Raw genomic sequence first — 22973 nt, forward strand, 5'->3', positions numbered from 1 at the left:
GTTTCAGCTGCAGATAAGTTAAGAAGATTCCATCTTGAATGTCTTTTAGTTCCTTCTGAATCAATACCAACAGTGGTTAAAGCTTTCTATATTCCAATTAGGAAGGAAGTACAGCTTTCATGGACTACCTCTCCTAGTCTAGATTTGCCTCAGGAAACTTATGAAGGAGATTTATTATTGCCTCAATCCCCCAGTTTTCCAGGGGTTACACTGTTAGTTACCTATGCTACAAAATATGATAAAAATGCAATGCTAAAAGTTGTTTTGTTTTACTTAAAAAGTTTTCCAGGGTAAAAAATATCCATATTTCCTTCTTGAAAAACACAGCATAGACGGAAGCTTTTTTTGTTTTGTTTTTTTAAAAGAGGCAGCAGGTAAATACCCTTAGAGCTAAATTTATGATTTCTTATGATTTCCATGTAAATGTGATATTACCTCATGTAAAGTTAAGTGTGCCTTTTATGATTCAGAGCAATTAGACAAATTTCTACAAAACAGAACTCTCAATGGTTTTATTGTCAGAATATTAATTCTAAGGAAATTTATTACTGGATATTTTCCTGTATTTATTTATTTTTATTTATTTATTTTGAGTTTTTCTATACCGGCATTCGCGATTGGAATCGCATCATGCCGGTTTACAATTAACTAGGGATGCAAAAGGAGATATAAATAAGAACATTAACAGGTGCTGAGAGAAATAGTTGCAGTTACAATAAAACAGGGATATAACAAAACTTGGAACAATGAAAAGGCGATGGGGAATATTTGATTATGTCAATATTTTGTTGCCCATATTTGCTGGTCTATAATACAGAGTGTCTTGTGATTTTCCTTTTTATCCTTTTTTTTTTATATATCACATCACATTGTGACATATCTGTCTAGTTCTCATGTCAAGATTCTCTTGATTTGTATTTAATTATAAAATAAACAGATACTGTTTAAAAAGTATCCGCATATAAATCAGGGTTATTACACATACATGTTATTTATTTTGCTCCTAAATTAAACATCATGTGTTTATAAAATAGGTAAAGTACGCATCTTCTTGCATTGGAAATATTTGTGCATACTGAAACATGTGTGTACTTTTGGAGAAAAAAAATACACAGTATTTTATAAATTATGCAGCTCTCACCACATAGTTTATAAAATACTAGTGTTAATCTCCACATGACTACTTACATGCACAAATGCTATATTGCAAATAGGTTTGAAAGTTAAGGTCCCTGTTTATACCCAAGGCAATGGAGGGTGAAGTAACTTACAAAGGTCACAAGGAACATCAGGATTTGACCCCTGGCTTCTTTGGTTCTTTATCCACTGCTCTAACCACTAGGCTACTCCTGCATTCTACTTATTAGTTGTATAGCACATCTACATGTATACAGTGCTATATGTCTGAACAATGACTTGTTTAATTTCAAAATGGTTTCCTCTTTGGTTTGAAAATGTAGTTGGAAGCACCAGTTCCTCCACTAATTCACCCAGTCCTTCTCCAATTCACCTAGATCATCTAGCTGTTCACCATGAAACAGTTCACCCAGATCTCCCACCCAAAAACTGCAGACAACATACAAGTCCGATTTCACTTTTGCGAGTCAATGAGCATGTGTAAAAGTGTACGAATATGCTTAGTAATATATGCATCTCTCTTTCAAAATATCAACTAGTGTGTATACTTTGGATCTCTGCCCAGGAAGACCCCTTTCCCCCCAGTATGTGTGAAACCAAAGGTATGTGTATACCCTTGACATGCTACTTACTCACATATATGCTATTTTTAAATGTAAAAACCCTTTGAATATTCATTCCTTAGATTGTAAGCCCTACAAAGCAAACAAATACCTACTCTACCTTGAACTCACAGTTGGAAAGGCCTGTACTTAAATTTAAGTAATAGCAATTATTAGATCACTGACTCATCGTGAAGATTACCTGGAGTACAAATAGTTAATCGCTACAGTAATTTGTTTGCTAATTTACTGGACTGATACCACACATACAAGCATAGCTCGACAACATAAACTAATTAAAAATGAAAACATGTTTAATACCAAAAATGTCTTTTTACACCAAATTAATTTATCCTACAATTATATTAGAACCTTCCAAGGTTTTTGGATATCTTCAAAGTACTTCAGCAATGGCAGGTACCAGAAACTGGAGGCAGGTTTTCCAATATAAGGCTTAAGTGCTTAAGGCAGATGAATCGTGACACAGCTCTACCAGTCACAGTTAAAAGCAACAAGGAAATAGCTTTGATTACCTTAGCTGACCTGATGGAGCGCTGACAGGTCTGTTTCTGGTGGATGGTGATGCAAGACAAAAATTGCTTGCGGGTTTTGATTTGTTGCTCTCCAAGGCTGGTGTCCCATCACCACTCTGAACTGATTCTGTTTGATGCGTAGAACAATCTCGGAACTCTGACCTTCTTGATACTGCTGCAGATTGAAGACAGGAGCCGAGGCCAAAGCGAAGTGGTTTAAAATTGTGCTTTCCTTCAGAATCTGTAACTGTCTTAGCATAGGGGGACTGGTACTTCCTACAGGGAAAATGAGAGAAAAACATGGTCTGTCTTTAGTCAGTTACTTGTTATAAATAAAAACAACCTCTAAATCCTTTTTATTAATAAGTTCTGTCATGGGCATCATGGATTGGGAGAAAAAGACCAAAAATAAGATTGCATCAAAAGGAAAAGTAAAGACATTGGACACTAAACATCAGGTTGTTTGAGATGACACACATGCATACAACTGTTATTTACTGCTGACTGGTTCTCAAAATAAGATATTTGAAAACTTTTTTATTCTTAAAATATGAGAGTTTAAATAGCCTTATACAGATGCCAACCTAATCTACCTTCCTGAAAAATAATCAGTAGCATCATTTAGGGGTTAGGAGCCCTGTAAGAGCACATGCAACACCTATGTCACTGCTTGCAACACCAACCTGTAACCTAATGAGATACATTATTGCTAGTCAACAGAAAGCAGATAGCTACAGGGAGTGAGAAAGCTTAATAAATACGTGAGATACCGCAGTGGTAGTAAGAAAGAATGAAAATATTAAAAAAAAAAAAAAACCAACTTAGTTTCAGTAACTTAATTTAGCAACATTTTAATTCCATTAACAGGCATTACACCTTTATGTTGCAACACAAAAAAAAGTTCATCAATGCACTGTGATACAAAGAGGTGACATGCAATCTGTATTTGAAGAATACATATGCAATAAGGGTAATTTTCAAAAGGATTTATATGCATAAATCCTGGTTTATGAAATCAGCTTTTGAAAAATACTTGGGGGGTGTGTGGGGATTGTGCAGGGAAAAATAAGGGCATAACTTGATTACATGCACACTTTTCCCCGACACTCATCATAGGCAATCCAAGGGGCGAGTTGGAACAGGGAAGCAATTAGCGCACTTAAGTCGATTGTCAGAAGTATATGCAGAAATATACATGCAGAAAGTTAAACCTGCGTGTATGTGCATGTGTAAGGGGACAACTGGGAATTTTAAGAGCAGACTTCTGTGCACAAGTACGCTTACAAAATATGGGCTAAAAGCTGTGCATTTGTTTAGTTCATACACAAGCTGCTGAAAACTGCATAATTACACACTATCCTCAAAAAATCAATTTGCCTATTTCATGTCTTCATTCCTCCCTCTTTCTCTATTGGTCTTATTTTTATTCTCCCAAGAAATCTGGAATTGTGTTCCAACACTGCTTCCATAATCTGGATACTATAGGATGGGCAGGGTTTTGTAGATCATTATTCCAGATAGCAAATAAATGATCTGGAACTGTGGAAAAAAAATTAAGAGAGATTTGGCTCATTCCATGAGCTTTGTTAATTTTCTTTCAATTTTCCGGGATTGTTTCTTTGCGGGGAAATGACCACAGATTACTTGCTTATTACAAAGCCACCAACAATAACCACAGCCTCCAGTCTCCTGAGACAGAGGTAGAAAATTTGGCTGCAGTTTCTGAAATTCTGCAGCATGCTTCAATAAATTTGCATATTTATGTAACCATCAGGTGCTGGATGGGCTCCAAATCCCTCTTAGATTACTGAGTGCTGAAGACAGTGGTCAAGTAGTTTTTAAACTGGACCAGGCCCACCCTGGCTCTCAGACTGTGATAATCTTTCATTGTACCCTTGACTCTCACTTGAAAATTTCAGTCCTAAAGCACTGGGTGGTGGTTGAAGATGCTAATTTATTTGCAAGCAGATAGGGGGAAAAATGAAAAAATCAAAGTCCAGAGACACAGGTTTCACAACAGTTAAAAAAAAAATCCCAACGTTCCAGCAACGCACCTTCCTTCCCAAATTCCTCTCTGAGAATGTAATATTTCTCCCTCCCCTCCAAAAAGCACAGACGACATTTACTCAGTCTCCTGAGTGAAGCTGATATTGAGACTATAAGAAATTGGAAAAGTCTTAGGCAGGGCTCTTCATATTTCTCCTTTCTTGGTAGGTCCTGAAAACCTATGAGCTAAATAGGTAAACAGTTTCCATTATAATATTAAGTACAGGCCATGAGACTGTTATTGTTCAGCTCCTGTAGACTGCAAACCTCCAGCCTAACATCTAGCGCTAAGGGCCTCACTTCCTATATTTACAGGGTCTCATCACTGATCAATACCTAAAGTCACAGTGGGCCCCTTGCTGTGACAGGGCTAAATTTAATAATGCATATTTTGACAAAGTAAAATGAAACTAAGTCATTTTGCAAACTTAAGTGCCTGGGTAACTTTTTCAGAGTTTTATTTTATGGACTGAAGGGATCTAATGAGAAGTGCAGGGACGGAAAGAGGGATTGGCATGGGGATGCAATCTTGTGGATGGCAGAGGAGAGGGGGCAGAAAAGGGGAATCTTGGGATTGGGAAGGATGAGAAGAGGGACAGAAACTGAGGGAATGACATATGGAGATAGGATGGTGGAAGGGGGTCTGGAGGGAAAGGGAGGAAGGATAAGGGGAAGGGGGAGGTGATCTGAGACTGTGGAAGGGAAGGAGAGGACGGGGAAGGATCCGCTCACTCCCCTTCCCTACCTAGAAGAGACATCCTGACACAAACCCTGCCCCAATTCCTCTCTTTCCCTCTCACCCTTCCCCTGCTGATCTTCACTCTGTCAATCCCCATTTCCCTGCTGATTCCTGCCCACCCCGCCCCCAGTGCCAGTCGGGCTGAGCAGAAGCGGCAGGGACTCAGATGGCCGCCTCCTCTGCCATCCAAGGGCCTCAGAGCCACGTTTTGCTGCACCAGCCTTTCCCACAGAGTTTGGCCCCGGGTGGCAGAGGAGGACGAAGGAGCTTAAGGCACCACAGTTCACATGGATGTGGCGAGGCCAGCTGCTGCCTCCTGGGTCTGACTCCTGCTCTCCTACGGTTTTGCAGGGAATCGTGCAATTCTATAGCAAGGGCTGAATTTTATGGAAACCCGACAACAACCTACAAAAATACCTACTCGGAAAGAAAGAAGAAGTTTTAAACTGATTTTTTTTTTCTTTTAATTTTCTGAAAAAGAAGATCCTGCGTTTCAGATTGTCAACCCAGGTGTGAAACGGAGAAAACATTATTCATCGAATTGACTGTTTTTAAATACAGCATTAGGATGCCACAATCAATTTTAGGATTTATTTTTAAATTTCTATTCTCTTCTGAAGGTGCTTTCAGAAGACAATAGGGAATGAAACACACATTAACATAATGTTTATTCTTCAGGAGCAAAGTGCATTATCTAAACATTAAAACAATAAAGATAAGAGATACAAATCTCCATGAGCCTAATAGCACTAGTCACATGCAGAACCCCGGTTCAATAACAGATATCTGGTCGAATCTATCACAGTTAGGGATGTGAATTCAACAGCAGGATAATGACAGTTGCCAAGGATCTGCTCTTGCTGTCGCTTACTGCTAGAGTGTTGCCTGTCAAATTGTCTCTCTCTTATGTTACCTCTACAAAAGCTAGATAATTTTTATGGATAGCAATTACTTCAGATATATAATGAAGAACATCAAACCTAACAACTAATCTTTAGCCCTTCATTATTGTCTAATCTCTTTGTTATATCCAGCCACCCGTTTTCACCTTAATTATTTATTTACATTTTACACCTGACAATCCTCTTTCTTGAGTTACGTTCTTGGAGTGATTCCTTGCTCACAGTACAGTGACAATTTCATATTTTTATTTTTTTAGCTCAACACTTAGCTTATATTAGCAATATTATATTTCTATTCTCTAAGGGGGGTGGATATGCAAAGCTTACTGAGAAGATAGAGATAGCCAGATATTCAGCCGCATTTACCCAGCTAATTTGGCAAGTAAACTTAGCTGGATAGCGCTGAATCTCACACTAACCAGTTAAATATGAGCAAACCCCTGGCTGGCCCCTTTTTAGTCCACAAATATTTAGGTGGTTAGAGAGAAAAAGATTTTTAACCGGTTAGATTTACCGAGCTACTACCTGGTTATAGCTGAGTAAGTCTTTCGAATAATGACCCTTAAACATTTTAATCTTTTAAGTACATCTACAATAAAAGAAAGTCTAAGTAGTAGTATTCATATTTGCAGTGAAGGATCATCTAAAAAGAGATAAAAGTAAAAAAAAAAAGTTTTTAAATTTTATTTGCAATTTAAATATCCGATAATCAGACTGTGCAAGGCTGGCACAGCTCAAATGGTAAGTTACAAGGGGTATCAGAATCACTCTCTGTTGCTGTCCCTCCATTCCCCATTCTGCAACCTTTCCTTAGCACCTCCCTAGTATCTCTCTGTCGCCCTCCTCCTTCCCCCACTGCCAAGCTGGACAACCATGGATCAAATTGTAAGTGGTGGCATAGTCACATTTTACTTCCATACCCCATCTCCTTCCACCCCCTTCTGAGCACACTTCCAACATAAGAGGAAGAGGTGGCGGCTCATCGACCCTACACATTCAGGCACCTGGAAATCACCCAGTGTGCATTTGTTGAGCTAAGCACGTGAATCATCAATGATGGAGGCTCCAAAGGGAAGTGAATCAGCAGCAAAGGAGGCACTGCAGGAGGCAGGATGCCAGCACCATCAGCACTGCAGTGGGGGTGAGAAATATCAACAATAGTGTGGCTATAGGGCAATGGTGCCAAAAGTTGCGAAAGGCAAACCTTGCAGAAGATCTGAGTGGAGGAGCAGGTAAGAGAGCTGAAAGAAGTGAGAAAAGCTAGGAAAGACTGAGAAGAGAAGAGGTAGCAACTGCGGCACTGGCTCTAGCTTATCGGACACTACTGCCTGCATCTAAGATGTCTGTGAATGGAGCTTTTCATGCGCTGATTTCTCATCTGCTCTCAGTTGTCTATTTGCATTCAGGGAACCACCAACCAGCCAATGGAGGGTTAATCTGTTTCAGTCTGCTTGCATCAGCTCTGCAGTCAGAATAAAACCACCCACCCGTCACAAAGAGGACATGACAGGACTGCCGTCCAGTCATTACCCTGCCTGCACCACAATTTCCTGTGTTTGGAAAGGAACTTTGCATAAAGCCAAGTGCGGTCCCGGTTTCTTTCTGTTTCCTTCAGAAATAAAAGGTTGACAAATAAAAACGCCGAAAAAAAAATTAAGGTAATACCTGTTTATTGGACTAACTTAATACATTTCTTGACAAGCTTTCGAAAGCTAGTCAAGCAATGCATTAGGTAACTCCAATAAACAGATATCACCTTGTTTGTTGACTTTTGTTTCTGTGCATTCAAGCAGACTAACACGGCAACCTCACTGCTTTTTCCTTCAGTCTTCCTGCAGGAATAGAGAAAGTGACCCAGAGAAAAGAGCCATGGGCTAACGGTCAATTCCAGGAGGCAGGAGTGGAAGAAGCAAAGAGGAAACTTGTCCCCTGTTTGGGGTGGACCTTGATCTTTCAGAGGAACTGAAGAGTGAGGCCGAGGATACTGCAGCGTCCCAGAAGTAAGGAGGCAGCCCTCCCTCTGAGTGAATCAGGACCACAGTTAGTCTGAATACGATGCACTTCAATCCTGGTGCTGAGGCTGAGAGGTTGCACGCTTGTTTGTAATAGGACTACACTAGGACTAGAGGACAATCCGTGCAACTAACAACCAGCAGATTTAAAACAAATTGTACAAAGTATTTTTCATTCCATGCAGAATCAAGCTATGGATTCTTGTTGTCAGAGGATGTGGTCAAGGCAACCAACACAGTGAGGTTCAAGAGAGGACTAGACAAGTTTCTGAAGGAAAATTTATATTAGTCAGGTAGACTTGGGAAAGCCAGTGCTTTTCCCTGGAAGTGAGATATAAGAAGTACTAGATGAACTACTGGGGATCTGACAGGTGTTTGTGACCCTGACTAGCTACTGTTGGAGACAGAATGCTGGGCTCGATGAACCTTGGTCTGACCCAGCACTGCACTTATGTTCTTATAAATACAGATCATTCTCTCTTCAAGTCTCAACACAAAGGTGTTCAAACATCAGATTATTTTGGGAAACATTTTATGTTTATTTATTTATTATGATTTTAACCACCTTTTTGAAAGTAAACTTTCACCCAAAGTAGTGTATAATGTTATTTGGTACAGGGTTACAATTAACTGCTACATATATCATATTTGGCAAAGAGGAAGTTCATACTAATATTGGTACAGCTAAATAGACCAATTATATAGGATGACTTACATCTGCAGACATTGATAAAACAAACAGTAGACGAAGGTAAAACTACATTGTTGCAGCAGACTTTACAGATTGTATATATTTATATATTACACAACTTGGGCATAAATAGAGTTATAGGATAAGTTTTGATATCAAACAGATTTCATTTATACAATAGACAGTAATAAAATAAGTCGAGTCTGCATGTGGGGCAGGGTTTTCAGTAGCTGCCAGTCAGGATGTGGTGTACTGCAGTTAGTCATTATTACCCATACCAGTACATATTCATACAACAGAAAATTTCAGACACAAAGGTTAGTAAACACCTTCCTGCCCCTGTGCTTTGTATACGTGTGAGTGACTTTGATCCATAAAAAGAAGCACTATAACCAGATGACTAATTATGCATGAGAAACTGGCCCCTAAACCACCACAAACACCTCACGTCGAGCTATTAGATGGCCTTCCTATAGAGATATAAATACTTGACTACTATGAAGGCCTTGTAAATAGGCTCTCTCTCTCAGCGCAAGATGGGAAAATAGGAATTATCGTGGGGTGTGAAATTTACCGCACTATGGGGCAGATTTTTAAAATTACGCTCGGGGGTTACATTTGTGCGCGCTACCCGGCGCGCACAAATGTAACCCCCGATTTTATAACATGCGCGCGCTGCAGCGCGCATGTTATAAAATCCGAGGTCGGCAAGCGCAAGGGGGTGCACACGTGCGCCTTGCGTGCGCCTAGCCTTAGGGGAGACCCGATGGCTTTTCCCGTTCCCTCCAAGGCCGCTCCGAAATCGCGAGCGCATGTTATAAAATCGGGTGTACATTTGTGCGTGCCGGAGCGGCCTTGGAGGAAACTTTTTTTTTGTTCACCCCCACCTTTCCCTCCCTTCCCCTATCTAACCCACCCCCCAAGCCCTACCTAAATCCCCCCCCTCCACCTTATTTTGTTGAGTTACGCCTGGCAGGCCCCAACACAGGCCACTGTGTCGGGGCACTTGACCATGCCCCCGGACCACCGCCATGTCCGGACACGCCCCCTGACCATGGCCCCGCCCACGTTTGCAAGCCCCAGGACATACTCGCTTCCCGGGGCTTGCGTGCGCTGCAGGGTTGTTTTTTTTAAGGGTTACGCACATAACCCTTTTAATATCCGCCCCCATGTGATAATACCGCAATAATACATTTTGATTAATCTAGGGGTTAGATAGTACTCTTAACCAAAGCACAATTGCAGAACCAAAGCATATTGTAAGAATGAAGTAAAAAATCCAAGTCTTATAAACATAAGAGGAACTGAGAATTACTACTCAGGAAATGCAAAACATAGTTACATGTTTAAAGAGGAAGAATCTGGCTGGAGACTGAAGAGAGGGAAGAGGTACAGACGAGCTTACTAGTATGAAAGATGAAAAAGGGTGATTGAAAATAACACCATGTTTTCAGACATTGAAGATCCAGAGATAGCAAAAAAGAGGCAATAGAATAGAGGTCAAAATGAGGGTAAAGTAAAAAAATGGGAAATATCGCTTAGAAGAAATGTTTACAATGTCAACCTCAAATATGATTCAGAAGAGCTGCGTATCTCAGAAACACAGAAACTCTAAATACTGGGGTTTTAGAGAAGCCCCTGATATAGCAAATGGAATAATGTATCCGTCTCATTGCTAGATCCATGGACTGCATTACTCAGTTTCTCTTTCCTGATATCATCAACATCTGTTAGCAGCGCTTTCCATCTAGTTACTATGCCAATGCCCATTCAATGTTGCTCAAATATTTTGGGCTGACATTAGATCACTCCTTGACTTACAAAATGCATCTTTTGAACAACTGGGTGTAAAGAATAGTGGGGTTTGATCTGGCAACCCTTGGAGCGCAAGGTGCAGACACTCAGGATTAGCCACAAGACCAGTTAATCTGGAAACAGTAATCATCTAGTCTGCCCAGAAGGGGCAATCCATACCCCCCTGGAAGCTCTCAACTGAACCAGCCTTAGCTGTGCCCTCTGACTGGAAGCTGCATATAAAGAGACCTTGCTTGACATACCCTAGCTGGTCCAAACAGTCTTCTGAGATCTTGCCTGTGGAAATGCTGGCTGATTGGCCTGTGATTCCTGCTCAACCCTGGACTCTGACACATGCCAGATTCCTGAGCCATGCCTAGGCATTGACCTGCCTGAGCCCTCGAGTGCTTCACAGATTGCCAAACCATGGCCTACATCTGCAGGCTCAACCTGTCGGAAACACTCATGATTTTGGGTGAAGACACCATCCGGCACTGTGTCCTATGAGTTTACTTCTGAGCCGTTGTTTTCTCAGATACCTGGCCTTCTCTGGATGCCATCCTTGTTCTCCCTTAGAGGGAAGTACCCATAAAATCTGACACTGGCAGGCAGAGTCCAGGTATGTAACATGTTTCAATGTCTTCTTGGCCTTAGATGAGTAACTGTGCACATCAGGTCTGGCATTCGTGTATTCCCTGAAAGAGTACTGTGTTCCTATTGACAGAACCCTAAATGATAGCATGTGGCTGGTGTTAGGATTTATAAGTTCAACATCTATACTACAGCTTTCAATTATCAGCAGAATCACTCCTCAGATATTTCTTGTGATGAGCAATGTTTTAATTTATATAATGATTTTATGATGTAATTTTTGTTGTAGGGGTCAATGTACTAAATTGCAAATGCCTTTACAAATGCAATAGCAGTGTAAAAATGCCAAATATGAATTACTGCATTTTCACATTTTAGTATGTGGTATTTTTCATTTGCGAAGCTGGTTCACAAAAAACATACATAAAATTACTAAAGATCTGAAAAAAGTCATGCAAATCAGCTCATTATCGATTTTGCAAAAGCAAATTAACACATGGATACATGTGCAAATAGGCAACTCATCAAAACTCAAGGACATGTAGTTAAGTTTCTCTGCAAAAAGGTTAACGATCTCTTGTTAGGATGGAAGAGCAATACCAAGCCAACATTAACTTTTCAAAACTAACTGAAGTACTCTAATTAGATATGAAAACATATGAATCTTACATATCTTCTATACAGCAGTTTGTTTAACTTTCCTCTACTTATAACTGGGTTTATCCACCAAGAATGAACAGTTTCTGTTCTTCTTTCTTATTAATTCCTGTGGAGGCTGATTGAGGTATTCAGGCCTATCCTGTAAAGTGCGGCCGCGTTTACCCTGCTCCTAAGCCGTTTTTAACTTCGTTTTCGGCCGCGTTAGCCCTTCCTGCGATCCCGAATCCCCTTTAACCTACTCCTACCGCGTCCTAAATTCCCTGGGCAACCCCTTCCGCCCGCGGCATGCATATTGCATGCAAACGAGCGAATTAGCGCGATGTTGCATGCAAACGAGCGAATTAGCTATTCACCTAGCATCCCGTAACCCGCACCCCGACTAACGCTACCTTTCCCTGCCGTTTTGTCGCGCGTTTAACCTGCAAACTTACCGCCTACCCTGACCCAGGCGGTAGAGGCATGGGTAAGGGTAGGTGGAAAGCTTTCCCCCAGCCCCCGCTCGCCTGCCCCGGCCGCGATCATGGGTGCCGGTCTCCGTGGCAGCCCCAGGCCTCTCCCCTGCTCCCGAAGCCAAAAAAAAAAAAAAAAAAAAAGCGTAAAAAACGTTGCAGCCCCCCTCCGATGTCCGGACTGGGGCTGCCACGGAGACTGCAACAGCAAAGCGACATTTCAGTGTCCCCCCTCCTCTCGGAGCAGGGCGCGAAAAGCCGCCTTGCTCCGGGAGGAGGGGGGACACTGACAGCGGCGAAGCAACGGCGAAGAAAGCGGCGAAGCGACATTTCAGTGTCCCCCCTCCTCTCGGAGCAGGGCGCGAAAAGCCGCCTTGCTCCGAGAGGAGGGGGGACACTGACAGCGGCGAAGCAACGACGAAGACAGCGGCGAAGCGACTTTTCAGTGTCCCCCCTCCTCTCGGAGCAGGGCGCGAAAAGCCGCCTTGCTCCGAGAGGAGGGGGGACACTGACAGCGGCGAAGCAACTTACTTTTCTGAAGCCATCATCAGGAACACATGCGATCGTAGCTCCTCCCGATGAAGACAAAGATGGCCGCCTGCACGGGGAAAGCGTGCAATTGGCCGCTCAAGACGTGATGTCATGACGTCACGTCTTCAGCGGCCAATTGTACGCTTTCCCCGTGCAGGCGGCCATCTTGTTGGGAGGAGCTACGGGAGCCAGATCGTGTTCCTGCTGATAGCTGATGGCTGCAAAAAAGATAAGTTTTGCCGGCATCCAAAAGCGACTTACTTTTGGGATCTTGACAGATCCCAAAAGTAAGTCGCTTTTGAAAAAAAACAAAATTTGCTCCCCTTTTTTTTTTGCTTCGCCGCTGTCACCTCTTCTCCCCCCTCCCGGAGCAGGGCGCGAAAGCAGCCTTGCTCCGGGAGGAGGGAGAACAGACTGACAGCGGTCAGGTCGGGTCCGGGTTGGGGGTCCGGGTCGGGTCCGGGCTGGGGGAAAGCTTCGCCGCTGTCATCTCTCTCCCCTCCTCCCGAAGCAGGCCTTGCTCCGGGAGGGGGGGAGAAGCGCTGTCGGGTCAGATCAGATGGAAAAGTAAGTTGCTTCGCCACTGTCATCTCTCTCTCCACGTCCCGGAGCAAGGCCTGCTTCGGGAGGAGAGGAGAGAGATGACAGCGGCGAAGCAACTTATTTTTGCATCCGATCGGACCAGACTTCCTGGTATCTGTCATTTCAAATGACATTTGAAATGACAGATACCAGCGTGGCCGTGAAGCCTTAGGCCCGCGCACCCAGGATCCTGTATAGGCGCTCTATCCAGTATCCTGGGTTGCGCGGGACTAAGGCTTTTCGGACGCGGCTTACATTTACATATAATTAGGCTTCAGGATCGAGCGGTAGGTGAGCTGCACTGTGCGGGCGGTAACCGCGGGTGCCGTAGGCACTAACGCAGCTCTTCCTACCGCTCGGTACTGGATCACCCTGAATGTGATTACTGAATTGAGGGCAAGTGGGGGCTTTTTTAGATTTCATACCTATATGGGAAAATCTTTTGCTTTATTTACTGTATTTTTTTTCTCTTATTTAATTTTGTTTCTGCATTTTTGTATGCAGCACATTGCTGTGGACCAATGCTAAAACCATTTAGCACACACTAAAATGATTTAGCTCAAAATGATTTTTTTTTGTCTCATTTCAGATGGTAAACAACAAATGTCATTGTGATATCAGAAGAGTGATGCTGTATATCCAGAAAGCTATGGGTCTTGCTGAAACTATACTGTATGATTTCAAGTGGATTCAGCACAAAGGGAAATTATTCATTTCTTCTGAGCTACGTAAGATTTCTAAGCCATGATTTTTAAACACAGGATACAAAAACTTGCCATATATTTTTCTGCTAGAAATTGCTTCAAGTCACAAATTTGAATGATTCTTCCTACACCTATTAAACAAGACTGAATTCCTTACTTTGGCATATAGAAAGATTGACTTGAAGATTTGTTGACTTCATTCAAGCATCCTCTCACTAATACATCTTCTAAATTGCTCAGTAGTGATTGTACTGGTGAACTGAAGAAAGTATCACTTCTTAGAGTTGCTCCAGAGCTTTGACTGCTGGATGATCTTGTACTTACAGGCCTCCTGTGGTTAGCCATTGCCTACTAAAGAAATAAAATAAATTGTATTAAAACTATTCATCATTATTTAGAAGCTCTTGTTACTTGCTAAAAATAGAAAAGTAATCTCTCTATAATTCAGTTACATGATACAGCTATTTAATTAGCATTTTGTTATCTTTGCAATTAAGTATGGTAACAGCCATCCTGCAAGTATGTCAAACTTGGAGATAGCCATGCACCAAATACCTATTACATATTAAAAAAAAAAAAAAAAAATGAACTTATAGGCCTGTAACCAAGAGTTCAAGCTAAGGGCCCGATGCAATAGCATGCGCTCAGCAAAACACATAGGTTTACCCACAATAGCGATCTCTGAAAATTCAGGGAATAACTAATTTCTAATTGATAAAAAAACAATGACTAGTTAATACAAATCAATAATTTGTTCATATAAGTCTCTACCTAATATATGTGAAGTTTTGTTGAACAATTAAAATATTTCCCTTTATTATCACCAAAACAATTTTTTCTTTTTTTATATTTATTTTTTAATTTAGAGGGAAAGACCTAAGTACTGGTAAAGAATCTGATTTTACAGAATCTAGATAGCCAGTTGTTGCAGTCACCGGTCTTATAACCTCTTATTTTTAACTGATTTTACTTAAAATCCTTTTCTTCAATCTTCTATGAGTTTTAATCAATAATGAAGCCATTCTATAGGTGTATCTTTCCAGACTTAAATCAGTTTGACTTGAGTGGCATTTTACACTTTAAGATTCAAAAACTTGTTGTGTGTATGAAAAACTCCTAAACAAGAGACTTAAGTGTCTTAACAGCATCGTGTGTTCAGCTGTAATCAGATTCATTTTATCTATTGCAGTCAATTTTTGTCAGCAATACTCACTGCTATACTTTAACTATACTATAACTGCAATAGATAAAATTAATCTTGATGTAATTTTGGAGTTGATGTTATAAAAACACGTTGTGAGTTAAACGCAGTTGTTCCTCATATTGTAGAACCTGCCCTGATGCAACGTTAACGAAACGTTGACAACGTTGGCTGAGGAAATATATTGTTTTACAAGGTACACTCTTGCTAAGAAGAACAGAAATCTGGAGCAAGTTGCAAGATAAGTGCTTTATCGATTCTTGTATTTGTCGGGATAAACATAAGAATCAAGAACGCATTGAAGGTATTTATATCTCCGTTCTTAGAGAGCAATTGAAAGTTGGGCATTACAGCTGAACACACGATGCTGTTAAGACGCTTAAGTCTCTTGTTTAGGAGTTTTTCATACACACATGTTTTTGAATCTTAAAGTGTAAAATGCCACTCAAGTCAAATTGATTTAAGTCTGGAAAGATACACCTGTAGAGTGGCTTCATTATTGATTAAAAAACTCATAGAAGATTGAAGAAAAGGATTTTAAGTAAAATCAGTTAAAAATAAGAGGTTATAAGACTGGTGATTGAGGAAACTCACTCCAAGATGAGATTTGGGCAATGTTCTCTCCACCTAGCTTGATGGACACTCTACCTGGGCAACAACAAGCTAGGTGGAGAGAACATTGCCCAAATCTCATCTTGGAGTGAGTTTCCTCACTCCAAAGGCCAGCAAATCTTCACAAGAGACCACTGTTCTGTTCGTACGTCTCATGTTGAATGTGAAAGTGGCCCCCAATTGGGCAATGTAGCCCAAATTGGGTTAATAGTGCAACTTGCGCTAAGAGCGTTTTGCATAGCTGTTATCGCAATTTGCGATACACATGCTTATTAACATAAGGTACGCCCCTTTTTGGTATCATATGCGATACCAATGCGATATTGGAAAATGAGGCCCTTAGTGTAGCTGGGTTCAAAAAAGGTTTGGATAAGTTCTTGGAGGAGAAGTCCATTAACTGCTATTAATCAAATTTACTTAGGGAATAGCCACTACTATTAATTGCATCAGTAGCATGGGATCTTCTTGGTGTTTGGGTAATTGCCACGTTCTTGGTGTTTGGGTGTTTTGGGTAATTGCCAGGTTCTTGTGGTTGGAAACAGGATGCTGGGCTTCATGGACCCTTGGTCTGACCCAGCATGGCAATTTCTTATGTTTCCCACTTGTATGTGTGCTCAGCTTATGCAAAAGGCTGAGCGCACATTTTAACTCGAGTTTGTCTGCATATTGTGCAAGTCAGCGCTCTTATTAGCTCCCGAAACATTAACATACTATTAACTTACTTCATTGGGAGTTAAAAAAATTTTTTTAGCAGATGCATTAAACAAACTGTGTGCTGACTTAGCTTCCCTTATTACACTGGGTGCTAAGTAAGACTTCATTGTAGGAGAAAAGGAATGTTTGACATCTTGTCTGGAGCCTTTGTTCTTTTAGACAATTTTATGCTAACCTAAAGAAAACTTATATTTGCTCAAAATAACAACATACCATAGAAATCAAAGTATATGCAGCATATGTATCATTTTACTATACTTTTTCAGAATGATTTACATTTTTTTGATTTATCTGTCTTTTTGAATAACTTTATGATATATTAAACCAGGGTTTTATTTCCTAAAAAAAAAAAATCTAAATTTATCCATCTGATTGTCCATATCAAGTTTTTTGAACAAATAAAGCATAGGTGGGCAGCTGCATGTTGGTTTTGTGAAAAAAAGACCAATTTGCCCATTTTGTTCTAAAGTTAGTGAAATCAGCAAATACATTTTAAGTGGCAAGAGAGTAACCTATACAGTTTATCAGTTCCTACCCTCAACAAAAGGCATGGGAGTAACCTGCACTGAACAGCAGTTACAACCCTAAACACCTACCTTTCTGGGTAGAATGGATGACTATTTGAGTCTTTATCTGCTACCATTTACTATGTTGCAACAACTGCATCAATAAATCCTTATATGTTGACAATCAGTACATAACTACATAGGATTTGCCATACTGGGTGAGACCAAAAGCCCATCCAACAGTGGCACAATCCAGATCACAAGTACAAGTACCGGACAGGATCCCAAGGGATAGATAAATTCCATGTACCTTATCCCAGGGATAAGAAGAGAATTTCTCTGCAATTCCACTTTAATAATGCTTCCTCCAGGAACTTGTCTAGCCTTTTTTTAAAATGCAACTATACTAATAGCTTTCACCACATCCTTTGGAAATGAATTCCAGAGCTTAATTATGCATTGAGTAAAAAATATTTTCCTAATCATTTTCCTCATTTTATCATAATCCCCCCTTCTGAAAGTTAAAAGCAATTTGTTTAGTATCCTCCCTCCAGTTATTAATTCAAATTTAATCATGCTGTGATCACTATTGCTAAGCGGATTCAATACTGTTACCTCTCACACCAAATCCTGTGTTCCACTAAGGATTAGGTCTAAAATAGTTTCCCTTGTTGGTGGTTCTTGAAGCAGTCATTTATTTCATCCAGGAACTTTACCTCTCTAGCATGTCCTGATGTGACATTCACCCAGTCAAAACTGGGGTAATTGAAATCACCTATTATTATTGTGCTACTGATTTTGTTAGCTTCCCTAATTTCTCTTAGCGTTTCATTGTGTGTTTGTTCATTCTGGCCAGGTGAATGATAATATACCCCCTACTGCTATTTTATTCCCCTTTTCACCTGGAACTTCTATTCATAAGGATTCAACATTGCAATTTGTTTCCTGCAAAACTTCTTTCCTGTTTGATTCAATGCCATTTTTTATTTATAGTGCCACCATTCCATCAATTTGATCCATCCTATCATTTTGACATCATTTATACCCTTTCCCCAGGTCTTTAAGATGTCAATTACATCAACCTATTCATCTAGTGCTATACACTAACTCTCCTATTTTTTTTAGACTTCTAGCATTTGTATAGAGACATTTCAAAGTATGGGTTTTTTTGTATTAACAATCTGCTTATCAGTTAACAGGGGTAATTTAGAATCTTTCTGCTCTGTGTGCTCTTTACTTAAAAGAGCCTGGTCTACTTCAGCATTTTTTGCAACCTCTCTACTGCGATACCCTGGTTTCTTTGCTCTCTTAGCATCCTTCAAAGATGCAACATTCCGAATCATGCGCATTTGAGCTACTGTCGACTTTCCCCCATCATCTAGTTTAAAAGCTGCTCTCTCTCTCTACCTCCAGCAGCCTGGTTGCACTCTGGTTAAAGTGGAGCCCCCTCTATCCCCACATGTTATTAAAACATGTATTACTATGAAAATCACATGTTTTAATAACATACTAGTATGCAATCAACAAAACTTCTCTATACTATAAAGAGAAAAAAAAGCATGCAAATCCCATACTGCAATTATTATTTGTATAATTAGTGTGATTAATAAGTGGGCTAGCAACTGTGGATGTAATCTAGCACAAACTATAAGACAAATATCTCATTGAACAGAGCAGTACCGTAATGTTTTAACTACTAGATTTTTCCATTTGCTATTTAAATTAGTATTTTGTTGAGACACATGCTCATGTTTAATCATTTTAATTAAAAAAGGTGCAGTTACATTTTATAATGTTTTTATGACATTCCATATCCCTGTTTGACTTGGTAATCAATGTGAATGAAGACTGCAGTTACAAAATTAGTTTCTCATGCCACTGTTCAAGATCCGACCCCCACTCTCCTGGCATGATTCAAATCCTCTCTACACTGCTACAGAGAAAGTTTAAACAATGTCAAAAGGGATTTCTATTCTTCTAGAATACACCAATTTCAATACAATCCACGAGCACTCTATGACTACGTTGCCATGCTAACCAGATCAGCACCCCCAGATATTCTGGAAGAAGTAGCCAAAACCAAATGTGAAAAACTCGCTACTTACTTCCAAGACAAAATCAACAAACTGCTTACCCGATTCCTCCCCACCTCTTCATCAATCCAAACCTTACAAGAAGTCTACCCGGCCCTCCCAAAACACCTCCCCAAAGACCTTAACTCCTTAGAATACACCACTGAGCTTGAAATTGAATCATTTATTAAGAAAGCCAGACCTTCCTCCCACCCCTCAGACACAATCCCTACAAAACACCTCCCCTCTCTATCCCTAATTTAAATCGCCCAACCCATAGCCAACATTATAAATGCCTCCATCACTTCAGGCCTTGTACCCAACCCCCTCAAACAAGCTATTGTCAAGCCAATACTGAAGAAACCGAAGCTCGACCCCACCAACCTGTCTAATTACCACCCTATCTCAAACCTTCCATTCATCTCAAAAATCCTTGAAAAACAATCAATAAGCAACTCACAGAATACCTTGATAACCATCAACTCCTTGCCCTCTCACAGTATGGATTCTGGAAACTCCATAACACGGAAACCCTCCTCCTTTCCCTGTCAGACCTACTTATTAAAGGCCTTGATAAAGGACAAGAGTATATCCTAGCCTTCTTAGACATATCCTCAGCTTTTGACACCATCAGCCACAATATCCTCCTACAGCGACTGAATGAAATTGGAATAACATGTGTTGGTTTAATTCCTATCTCAGTAATCGAAACTTCAAAGTCAAAATCGGAAATCATGAGTCCAAAGCAATACCCCTCGACCAAAGAGTCCCACAAGGTTCCTCCTTGTCTTCCACCCTCTTCAACATTTACATCCTACCACTCTGTCACCTCCTATCCAACCGCAAGCTTCCCCACTATATTTATGCAGATGGCGTGCAGATACTTATTCCAGTATCTGACACACTTCCTAAAGCCATGGACATCTGGAAATCCACACTACTTTAAATCAACAAGCTCCTAACCAACATTCACCTTGCCCTTAACACAGCAAAAACTGAAATCATACTTATTTCATCTCAAAGTCACCCCTACACCCTTCCCCTGCTTCACTCCCTATTCACCACCAATCTCTTTCTCTCAACAGGTACGAGATCTAGGGGTCATCCTTAATAATCAAATTAACCTCAAGAAATTCATTAATGCCACATTGAAAGGGTGTTTCTATAAATTGCACACCCTTAAGAAATTAAAACCTTTACTCCACCCTCCTGATTTTCGTACAGCACTTCAAACTACAATATTTTCTATAATCGATTACTATAATTCACTCTTCCTAGGTTTACCCAAACACTCCATCCACACACTCCAAATATTACGAAACACAGCTGCCGGGATCCTTACTAACACGTGCAGAAATGAACACATAACACCCGTACTAAAAGAATTACACTGGCTCCCAATTGCATCCAGAATCCAATATAAGACACTCTCTATCATACATAAGGCTCTTCATAATCCTGAGGTGAATTGGTTCAACGACTCACTGAAACTCCACAAGTCAAGTAAACCAACCAGAAACCAATCCGTACACCATCCGTACACCCTCCCCCAAAAACACTAACCTGGCCTTCACAAGAGCACACGCGCTCTCCATAGCCAGCCCCGCCTTATGGAACACAATGCCAGTAGATCTACACCAGGAGGACTGCCAAAAAATGTTCAAGCAAAAACTAGAGACGTGGCTGTTCACACAAGCATACACCTAACACTACCCAGTCTAGCCACACAAGCTTACACCTAACACTACCAGTCTAGCCACATTACACCTTGTGCCCCCAAACCCCCCCCCCTGTTCCTACCTCCATCAGATGTCTACTTTCTACATTTACTTTCTCTACATATCCTTGATAATATATCCTTGATACTTGTTCAATTTTCCCATACATTTCCTAGATCCTTTTGTTCAATGTTCCCATACATTTCCGAGTTCCTATTTCCTTGATACATGTTCAACTCTCCCAAATTCCATAGTATAATGCATGCATCTTCCCCAAATTACTCAGTATAATGCAAGCAACCTTGCAAGTACTTGATAACCTTCCCCTAATATACTTGAATCTTTGTATACATGAAGCAATCTTGTTACTAATTTTTGTGCTGTGTATATAGTGAATATAGCTCCCCCCTCATGCATTCATATTTCCATCTTTAATTAATCTTCCCAACTGAAGGTTTCCCTGTACCCTTTTATTTCCATATATAGTTAACTTGAACCTTCATATATCCTTTTATAGTTAATCACTATGTCATATACATTGCTCATGGCATTGCATATATTTGTTCTCCTGTTTCTTGTCAAACACATCTTAAGCGTAGTTTATTATTTACTATTAACTGAAGTGATATCATTGATTAATGTAGGTATATAAAACCATTAAATAAATAAATAAATATATACACTACATGTAAAGTAGAGAAGCCAGTCTGATGACATAGTAATTACTGTTTTGTATGGTCAAGTGGACCTGAGTTAAATTCCTGATCTAAGTTCCTGTTCAGACTAGCCCCAGCTGAGAGTGCTGCTAAAAAGAAATTGATTACCTATAATTGTTATTCTCTGATGACAGCAGTTCAATGAGTCACACTGATAGATCACATGACCTGAGTTGCATATCAATTTGCAAGAACTCTTCTAGAGCTTTCTAAGAAAACTTTAGAACATGTGGATGTTTCATGTGAGTTGCTGGAACAGCTGTTTTTCAGTTGTTTATAACAGTTAAATAACTAATTTGTACAACTGGAATAAGAATAACTCCCATTGGGAGGAAGCTGGGTTGGATACATGTACACTTGAATTGTTGCACCAATTTATTTTTATTTTATTTGGGCATTTTTATATACCAAGTTACGTTGCGAACATCACCTCGGTTTACAGGTAACAAAGCAGCAACAGGCTTTACAATAAACAGGTAACAAAGTAGTAACAGGTTTTAAAAAAGCACAGAAAAAAACACCACAAAACTAATTAATTTGCAGTAATTATCAGGGTGCAACCAAGTTTTTGGTATTCTCAGGGCAATGTTCTTGTATACCTCATTACCAAGAAGAGGTCTCAAGTCGACTGGCATCTAGTGGCTGGGAAAATGGATTAGAGTGGTGCAGCCACTGACAAGCCATAAGTACTAGGACAGGAGTCAGGAACCAAGCGAGTCATTGTACCAACAAGGCTTGTCTGTTCCTTCTGGCCTCACATCCTGCTGCTTGTTAAGGCTCTACCTTCTTTTGCTTCCTTATCTCATCCCTGAGGAGTGTGTGTGTGTTTGGTGGGGGGGTAGGGAGAGTTGACCAACATATTGCACCAGATATATAGAAGAATACACATACAGAAGACCTGCCCCCTTTTGCCAGTGAAGACAGAAAATGTCTGCTGCTAGTCTGCCTTCTGACCTTCTCTTGGGGAAGAGGACTGTTACGTTCCTTTTCAGGACTATTGCAAACAGATCATCTTCTTGAATAGCACTCACTCGAGAAAGAATCTCTTTACCTTAATTTATGGACCACTAGTGGAAAGTCTAGTCTTGTCTGCTAGGATGTTTTCTTTCACTGCCATGTAAGTGTCCGTTAAGGTTATTGCCCAGACCCTGTTCCACACTCTGACTACTTCCTGACACGGCTGCGCGCGCATGTTATAAAATCGGGAGTAGATTTGTTCGCGCCAGGCTGCGCGAACAAATCTACTCCCCGCGCGCCCCTTTTAAAATCTACCCCATTGTGAACCCATGCATACTTTTAGATATTTTGTGGATGGCCACTTTCAGCCATGACAATTTACCTGTGTCAATGGGTTTGCAAATTATCCTCCATATGTCTAGGTTTAGAAATATTACATGGGACTTAGATGCAGCACTGAAAACGTGACTATGTCATTTATTAAGCTATGGTATATTTCCCCCG

The 22973-nt window shown here is 40.5% G+C and overlaps 1 protein-coding gene across 3 annotated transcripts in view; it reads right to left on the minus strand.

Annotated features, from left to right (window-relative positions):
• Nucleotides 1–22973, minus strand: part of DCDC1 (doublecortin domain containing 1) — a 351456-nt gene that overhangs the window by 288978 nt on the left and 39505 nt on the right. For 2 of the 3 annotated variants that reach the window (XM_029583130.1, XM_029583129.1), the window contains exons 3-4: nucleotides 14131–14324; nucleotides 2273–2548 (exon numbers count right to left, since the gene is read on the minus strand). In XM_029583130.1, coding sequence (XP_029438990.1) covers nucleotides 2273–2548; nucleotides 14131–14318 — 464 coding nt within the window. In that variant the 5' untranslated portion in view covers nucleotides 14319–14324. Of the gene's footprint in view, nucleotides 1–2272; nucleotides 2549–14130; nucleotides 14325–22973 lie in introns of those variants that run through there. The other variant, XM_029583131.1, reaches the window with a different exon arrangement.

This window comes from Rhinatrema bivittatum, chromosome 17 (genome assembly GCF_901001135.1).
Source record: "Rhinatrema bivittatum chromosome 17, aRhiBiv1.1, whole genome shotgun sequence".
NCBI classification, from domain to species: Eukaryota; Metazoa; Chordata; class Amphibia; order Gymnophiona; family Rhinatrematidae; genus Rhinatrema; species Rhinatrema bivittatum.